The following is a 9,488-nucleotide window of genomic DNA, read 5'->3' on the forward strand; positions in this document are numbered from 1 at the left end:
TAATTTGGTATACAATAATATACAATAGTATACAAAACTTTCATATATTTTTTTTACAAAAATATTTTAAAACTTGATATACAATATTATACCCCAGTATATAATATTACAAAAGATATTTATACACCCATATATAATAATATACAATCTTATACACTATTATATAAAATTAAATTTCGTCAAACTTTGCTATCAGATTTCTCTGAAATGGAATCTTCCCAAAAATTTGTAGAGAGGTAGATCTAGTGTGCCATATATCATCCCCAATAGGTGAGGTATTATGATCACAATAGAATTTCATTGGAAAATTATTTTAAAATGATTGACACTTTACTCTTGAAATTTCTTGACAATAATCGAATCAAATTAGTATAATTCGGTAGCTCAAAACATAACTCAATCCAAACAAGCAAAGCATATTAGAACTGAAAAATCAATTAAGCAAAAATTATTTGTGCTTGTGAAAAAATACTTTTAATGAATGAATAGGACGGATCGAAAGAAAACTTACTTAAATATATTGGGTAGAAAAATAACAATGCCAAAATGTGAAAGAATATAGAAATCAATTAAAGTACATCAAGTTTGATTGGAAATGGTGCATTCAGAAAGGTTATACTAACCTCAACATCGAACTAGACTCTTGGCTAATCATAGAAATACTTAAAGATGAAAAATCTAGCAATTTTAAATTAAATAAAGTAATTGAAGACACGTATATAATGCTTAAAATGTAATAGGAAAATGATCATAATTAATAATAAGGGTAAATTGTGAATTAAGTGTAAAATTATCCATTGATTTCATAAAATAGACAAATATTGTTGGACATCCCAAAATAGTATAGTAGACAACTATTGTTGGATGGAGGAATATATATAATAAGTATGAACCTTTATATATATATATATATATATATATATTAGCAATGAACCTTAGGGACGATGAAGAAAATTTCACTTAAATTTTTTTATATTTTGCACCATATATATGAGAGTCCGGAGCCAAAAGGGCAAAAAATATTGCCAAAAATTCTAAAAAGGCACATCAATTTTTTTTTAAACCAAAAGGGCAAAATCGCTCCTAACGAAGTGATTTTCCTCTGACACAATTTTGACACCGTTTGTCCGTTATTTTTTTTCCCAACTAAAATCATTGCTATGGCAGTGTTTTAATTAAATTTTTTTTATAAAAAATAAAATAAAATTCTGAAATCGCTGCCTTGGCAGCGTTTTCATTTCCCTCCAATTTTATTATTATTTTTAATTGTAATTCAATATTCACATTTCATATAAAAACAAATTTAGTTACAATTAAAAAAAATGGAGAGGAATGAAAACGTTGCCAAGGCAGCGTTTAAAAAAGAAAAAGATTTTTTTAAATAAAAAAGCTACCAAGGCAGCGATTTTCACAATTTTTTTTTTAATAAACGATTTCTCAAGATTTTTTTCTTTTTTTTAATTAAAACGCTGCCACAACAGCGATTTTAGTTGGGAAAAAAGATTTGGACTTAAAGCGATTTTAACGAAAAAAAGAAAAAAAAAATTGGACAAAATTGCTGTCCTGGCAGCGATTTTTTTTATTTTTAACAGACTAACGGCGTTAAAATTGTGTCAGAGGGAAATCGCTTCGTTGGGAGCGATTTTGCCCTTTTGGTTTTAAAAAAATTTGATGGACCTTTTTGAAATTTTTGACAATTTTTTTTGTCTTTTTGACTCCGAACTCATAATTATGACATAACGTTTTAAAATAGTTAGTAAACCTCTTTTTTGTGATTTACGAAATTGTCTTTACATCTTTATTTTGAAGCAATCACATCAAAGCTCATAGAATTTGATTTATCATTAAATTCCTTGATGTTATTAGAAAATTTCTTTTACTAATTAAAAATAGTGTTTATTAATTTTAGGTGATAAACTTTTAGGTTTGATGAGTTTTTTTATACCAAAATAGAAAAATAACTTTTGTGACAAATAGTAAAATTTAACCTTTTTATAAGTAGTCATCAATATAAACCAACATACATAATTTTGTCACTGGGTTTATTTATGTATATTAAATGATTTTTTTTCTTGTAAGCTAAAACCACAAATCCTCGTTTCTTCCCAAAATAATAAATAAAAAATAAATTAATTCCTAGACCAATATGGAAACGGATACTTTTTTTTTTCCAAGGAAATATCGTATTTTTGGTTGGCCTTTTAACCAAATTGAAATAGGATTGGAGTAGCATAAATTATATTCTATAAATAGTCCCACACAAAGCCTAAATACCCTACAAAATATTTCCCTGCCCCCAAAAATTCGGACGGCAAGAGTTTCTGCATATTTGTTAAGAAGAAAAAAATGTCTTCCATCGGTGAACTTGCTTGTACCTACGCGTGTTTGATCCTTCACGATGATGATATTCCAATCAATGTATGTAATATATTTTCTCCTTCCTCTTATGAATTCTTGGCTATTATATTTTTTTTCAATACTTATTTTTATATGCTTTATTTGAGCGATAGTTAATAATCTCAATCACACCACTTTTTGGATCGTACAATTACACGGAATATATGTCATTGTTGTTGTTGAATCTTAAATAGAAACCTTTATTCTCATATCGTATTATTCAAGAAAGATCCTCGTTCTTACTCTTTTATTTTCAAAATTTTCCCCTTTCTTTAATCTCTAAATATAAACAATGGTTCAAAACTCATAATTCATCAAATTTTAATTTTGTTGGCTGGATTTATTATTTATATGTAGGCGGAGAGAATTGGTACACTTATAAAAGCATCAAATTTAAAGGTGGAATCGTACTGGCCAAGCCTTTTTGCAAAACTTTGTGAAAAGAGGAATGTTAATGAACTGATCATGAACGTTGGTACCCCAACTTCTAACAACGATGTTGCCACTCCTCCTCCAACTACTGCTAACGATGCCTCCACTGCACCTTCCGTCAATGACAAGAAAAAGGTATACTTTGATCTTATATTAATTGAACAACAGTTACTGTTTGACCAAACTTTTTAAAAGCGCTTCTAAATATAAATATATATTTTTTCAAAGGTGTTTTAACTTATTGTATGTATATCTCATTAATTATTGTGTTGTTTGAATGTTTTCAGGAGGAAATAAAAGAAGAGAGTGATGATGAAGCCATGTTTAGCTTGTTTGATTAGGACTCATATCATCAGCGACTTAAAAGTTTTTGGCTCTTTAATTTATTTTATTTTATAGAATTACGGTAGAATTTAAGTATTTTGAATAATGATACATTGTTATATCGAAAGACTTATTTAGTTTTGTTTTAGGTTTTGCCTTTTTCTTTAAGAATTTAATTTTGCCTCTGATATTTTGATCAACGGTAGTTGCTCGGATGGTAAACATCCATCACTTTCAACTCTAAGATTGTGAGTTCAAGTGGTCGTCTCATAGGACAAGACTCCGAATTCTTAGTACTAATTTTGCAAAATTAATATGAAATCAACCCTTCTTATTTTCAAAATAAGATCAAATAGTATTGATTATTGAATATATATGTAATATGTATTTTTTATTGTATTTTATTATTTTGTCAAATATACCATAATTTTACGTTTTATAGCCCACCTAAAAAGCCCAAATGTGTCAGCCGCTTTTTTTTTTGAGTAACTTTTAGGTTTAGCAAACATAAAAATCATATTTGTATGCTATAACTATAATTTGTATAATTGTTGTTTGCTATGGAGCATCAGATTTGTATAAATCGGTGGTAGCCTCTCATTTGTATAAAATCGCTGGCAGCCTTTAGGGTTTAGGGTTGAGTACACTTCAAGAATTCTAATTGAAACTGAACACACTTTATAGAGTCTCAATTCGAATTGAACACGCCTTGTGGAGTCCCATAAAATTTCAATGTCTACTAGTACTACCACATGTAAAAAAACATGCATATTCTGTCACTCATATATTGTCAAGAGAGTACTAAATGAAGTGGAGACGGATTTAAAATTTGAAGTTCATGAATTCCTAATAATTTCATATTTAAAAGTGACTTCTTTATATTCCTATATGAGGGGAATTAAACCCCCATAAGCTTAAGCAAATTTCTTCACTATCACTATCGCTAGACCAAGTGATTACTTTGTTATTAGATTTTCAACATAGGGTAATGCTAAATGGCCAGAAAATTTTGCTAGAATTTGGCCAGAAATTTAAAAAGTTTATGATATTTTTTTTATTTTAAAATAAACTGATCTTTTTTCTATTTTTTAATTAAAAGATATTAAAGTTTAAATGGTAAAAATGTTTTAAAAGGTAAAATAACATAGGTAAAATATCATTTTGACTAGAAAATTTCCCCAGAATGACATTTTACCTATGTTATTTTACCTTTTAAAACATACCATTTAAACTTTAATATCTTTTCCTTCAACATATATTTCTTATATATTTATAAAACTTTTCAATATAAATATAAAATCTACACAAAAGTTACCGATTTCCCCAAAATCCACATTCAATATCCTAGATCTGCTTCTATTTATGAATAACTAAGCTTAATTTGGTCCATTATTATCACTTATTGTAACTGACATTACCAAACTTTACATCACTATATTAATTGTTCGCTATAACTTGTAGGATGGTCTTCTGCACTTCGATTGTATCGCACCTCCATTGTTGCATTTATAAAAGAGTAACCGTACATTAATTATAAGTTGTACTCTACTTCTTTCGTTGTCCAATTTAAACTTTGCACGTTTTTTAAAAAATAAAACAATTAATTAAGTGATTAATGCTAAGGTTAAAACATGAAAATATAATATATTTTTTTTGATATATTAAAAATAACAAATAAAAATAAATTTTATAAAATAATGGGTAAATAAAAATAAGCAAAATGCGAATGTATAAGTACAATTATACTAGTTTAGAAATGAAAATGTTAGGCATGCAGTCGTTATGATAGGTCAGTGATCAAGACCGAGATCGATTTACACTTAGTTTGGTTGGTTGATACATATTGCTTCATAATGTATTTTATTGTATTGTATTCAGAGGCAAATTTAAAATTTTTCGAATATGAATGCATCAAGTAAAATGTATTGAAGTGGAAACTGATCATTAATCCTCAAGGTTAAAAGCTCAACATTTAACCATTTGTACCATTTAGACTTTTTGTAATACGGGTGCCAGAATATAATATTATACAAATTTTAGAAAAAATATATATAAAATATCTAATTTTACGAAGAGACCACGAGTGCCAATGCCCTATTTTTTGGTTCTAAATTTGCCATCATACTGTATTGTTTTAATGAATAGAGTGTTCGGAAAACAAGGTGTTAAAGAAAAAATGTGCAAATCTACGGGAGCAATGTTAAGAAACGGAGAAGAGTGACATAATTGCAATTTGCGATTCAAAGTTAAAGAACAGAGTCTCATTAATTGCTTCCACTCAAAAAAAAATAATTCTGCACTCATCACTACAAGTTTTGCCAGTCATAATAATTTTGGCAGCCATTAATAATCGCAACAAACCCTCTATCCCACCCTATTTTTCACACTCATATAAAATAAAATCACCAAATTCACTCAAAATCCCAATTCAGCAATGGCTTATACCACTTTGATCAGCATAATCCTTAGTCATTTTTTGTTACTAACGACTAAAACATTGGCTGGAAAAGTTCCAGCAATTATAGTGTTCGGCGATTCGTCGGTCGATTCAGGGAATAACAACCAGATCTCCACTGTTCTTAAGAGCAATTTCGAACCGTACGGCCGCGATTTCTACGATAAAAAGCCAACTGGTAGGTTCTGCAATGGGCGAATTCCACCGGATTTCATATCGGAAGCTTTTGGGCTGAGGCCATTTGTTCCAGCTTATTTAGATCCGGCGTTTAGTATATCTGATTTTGCAGAAGGTGTTTGTTTTGCTTCTGCTGGTACTGGCTATGATAATGCCACTTCTGATGTGCTCGTAAGCTTTCATTAACTCCTCTCCAATTTTAAGTGATCTTTTTTCCTTTTCAAGGACGTCTCAATAAAATTAATACAACAAACACGTGTTTACCTTTATTTGCCAATTTGGGTAACGGAATCATGGTGCTAGTAAAATTTCCTTGATAATGTACAAATTAAGTGTAAAATTAGATTTCGAGTCTAATTCACATTCTAAAAATTAGTAGTTCAAAAGCTAAGAATTGTCCAAGCTTTATAAAGAGATCAATCATCAATGCAAAGATGATTTTCATTATATTTGGTGCATGACAAATTTTAATTTGGACCAAACAATCTGTGAGATGGGTCCTGTTCTAAGCTCTTGAGCTTAACTCGCACTCCAAAAATTAAGAGGAGTATTGTTCAAACTTTATTAGGAGATCATCCATTTCATTAATCATACTTTTCTCATTCAATAACATTATGCGATAGATTGTGGACTTAAAAATTATTTTGCAGGAAGTGATCCCATTGTGGAAGGAAGTTGAGTACTACAAGGAATATCAAAAGAAACTTGAAGCATACGCAGGTAAAAAGAAAGCCAAATACATAATAAAAGAGTCACTCTATTTAATCAGCATTGGAACAAATGACTTCTTGGAAAATTACTATTCAATGCAAAGCCAGCGTTCTTCTCAATACACAGAAGATCAATTTCAAGATTTTCTTGTTCAACTTGCCCAGAACTTCGTGAACCAAATTTATCGCATGGGTGCTAGGAAAATTTCGTTAACTGGAGTTCCTCCAATGGGGTGTTTGCCATTGGAAAGAGCAACAAATTATGTAGGTGGAAATGGAGATGGATGCAATGAGAAGTATAATAATGTGGCTAAGCATTTCAATGTTATGTTGAGTGACTTGGTTGAGAGGTTAAATGAAGAGCTTACTGGGATTAGAGTGGTCTTTGCTGATGCTTATAATCTCTTGCTACAAATGATTACAAAACCTTCTTCATATGGTAAGTTTTTCTTTCCATTTGGACTTTTTTTTTTAAACTTAGAGTTATATTTGGAATTTAGGAAACATCAAAAACTCTGTTTTCACTTTCACTACATTTTCATTTTTCAATTTTACCCTAACATTTATATTTTATAAAAATGACCCCATTTAAATTATATTTCATATTTTTTAGAAAATGTACATCGAAATAACTAGATATTAGTTATAGAAACTATAACCAAATATAACTCCAACTTCCAAAAAATTAAAGTGAAAATATTTGTAATGTTATGTAGTAGCTCGTAGATGAGATCTAATCTATGATATTATGTGACTGTCTATTTTAATTTATTACTCTTTTAGAGCAAATTTAATTGTATGTTTCAGATAAGTTAGTCAAGTTTTTAGAAATTAAAAGGTATAACTCATATTTAGAGAAAAACATATTCAAAATCTAAATATTCTTTGCAAACCTATGGCCACACACAATACTAATTCCAAATCCAACTTTAAAAATAAAATAAAAATACTATTTAATTTTTGACCAAACGCCTAGCAATTAACTATTATTATTTTATTTTTTTTTGGCGATTGGCCAATTTGAGAAATGCAGGGTTTGAAGTGTCAAGTGTAGCATGTTGTGGCACAGGATTATTTGAGATGGGTTTCTTGTGCGATAAATTAAGTCCATTGACATGCACAGATGCAAATAAGTTCGTATTTTGGGATGCATTTCATGTGACAGACAAAACAAATCACATTATTTCTGATTTCTTGATGGAACATGTCCTTGACCAATTTTTATAGCTATGTTGGATCATTTAATGTGGATTTTGTAGGAGGATGCATAGATTGACTTGTTTTCATTGGTATTTTATTTTTGTTTAGTGTCGATATTTGGATATTGTGGTGGGAAGAATTCAATAAACGAATATTTGTCGTACGTCATTTTTTGATTCTCAAGGATATTGTATTATTTGAATTACAATATCAAATGAGATATGTATCGTTAAAATATAGAGATCACTCATTCTTTAAAAGAATCGACATGCGCGGAACCTTCACATGCATGTTTTTCAATTGATATGTGAGTTTGAGAAAATATACTTCTAAGTCAATTTTGTTCACTGAACGTACAATTTGAAAGCAATTGCACATACCATAAATAAGTCTCGACATACCTTGGCTATGACACAAATTTCACTCTTCCAATGTCCACATGTGTTCAACACTTCACAATTATGAATTAACAATATTGATGTTGCAATTGTAGTCACTTCTTATCTATTAAAAAACATATTCTTGTTTGGTATCAACTTCGTATACCAGTATAAAGATCATTTCTTGTATTCGAAGCCTTCTACACCAATAAGTTAATATAAATATATACATGACATGGTACACTAATTTGACCGAATCATAGACGAAATTAAAGAATTGATAATGAATTAGCGGTGAAATTGAGCTTTTCTCCATGAAATTTGAAAGAAGACCGCTGTTTGCTCGGCGATAGATAGAGAAATCAGATGGAGCATTTTTTATTTTGAATCAATGAATTGAGCTATCTTTTGGGCTTTATAGTATCTCTAATTTTAGGCTATTTTTTAAGGGCAAACTACATAAATTCCACTAGTTTAGGTCCTAATTACTAAGATTGCCGATAGTTTCAAATATTACTTCCTCTACCATATTTTCATACTTAGGATACATGAGATTGAATCTGGAGATACATGTACGAGATACATATTTTATTTGTTTGAATTAATAGGTTGTAACCAATTTCCTTAATTAGAGGAGTAATTAAGGATATACATGAATAATTAATTCTGAAAATTTAAATTAATCAAATCGCTTATCATAAGGCGGAAATCAAGGAGTGTATCTATATTTAATTAATTTCACTTTATTATTTCAAAATTATTCTTTGAAATAATAAATTCATTATATTATTAGTAATAAACAAAAGCATGTATATCTTGGTCATGTAATTTGATTAATTTCATTTAGTACTCTTAAAATAATAAATTCGTTAATTTGATGTATCTATTATCTATATATGATGTATCCAACAAACTAAATACTTAGATACATGAGTATTATACAAGTACATTCATATGTATCATAGAAGTATCTAGTATTAATTTCGTGTATTTGTTATATGTGTCAAGTATTAATTTCATGTATCTATTTATATGATCTAGTTTTAATTTCACGTATCTAGTATTAATTTGATGTATCAAGTATCAATTTCATACATTATATTCAAAAACATGTATCTCGAATACATAGTAAGTATATACATGTGATTATGTGGATCTAAATATAAAATGCAACTGAAACACACAAATTTTAGGAACAAATCATGACCGCGAGATACATGTATCATTAAAAGTGAGATATGTGTATCCAACAGTATTAAAAATCGAGATACGTGCTATTAATTTGAATTAAAGGTGAGATACATGTATTCAACAATTTTAAAGGATCGTTCTTAAACTTAGATCTATTTTCGACCTGTTTTATGAATGGTCATTCATTAAAATTTGAGAAACAACAAAAGCTAGCAAACAATG

At 29.0% G+C, this 9,488-nt stretch overlaps 2 protein-coding genes across 2 annotated transcripts; both read left to right on the plus strand.

The window, feature by feature from the left end:
- The first annotated feature begins 2,304 nt into the window (after positions 1–2,304).
- LOC102580322 (60S acidic ribosomal protein P1-like) lies at positions 2,305–3,349 on the plus strand. Its single transcript, XM_006357908.1, has 3 exons — positions 2,305–2,418; positions 2,755–2,964; positions 3,117–3,349. Exons 1-3 carry the CDS (start codon positions 2,347–2,349, stop codon positions 3,168–3,170), a joined length of 336 nt encoding a protein of 111 aa, XP_006357970.1. The 5' UTR covers positions 2,305–2,346; the 3' UTR covers positions 3,171–3,349.
- Positions 3,350–5,402: 2,053 nt separating this feature from the next.
- LOC102580994 (GDSL esterase/lipase At2g42990-like) lies at positions 5,403–7,858 on the plus strand. Its single transcript, XM_006357910.2, has 3 exons — positions 5,403–5,956; positions 6,436–6,934; positions 7,529–7,858. The coding sequence occupies exons 1-3, from the start codon at positions 5,588–5,590 to the stop codon at positions 7,720–7,722; spliced, it is 1,062 nt and encodes a 353-aa protein (XP_006357972.1). The 5' UTR covers positions 5,403–5,587; the 3' UTR covers positions 7,723–7,858.
- Positions 7,859–9,488: the final 1,630 nt, after the last annotated feature.

The sequence above is a fragment of the Solanum tuberosum genome, unplaced genomic scaffold, assembly GCF_000226075.1.
Source record: "Solanum tuberosum cultivar DM 1-3 516 R44 unplaced genomic scaffold, SolTub_3.0 scf00262, whole genome shotgun sequence".
Taxonomy (NCBI): Eukaryota; Viridiplantae; Streptophyta; class Magnoliopsida; order Solanales; family Solanaceae; genus Solanum; species Solanum tuberosum.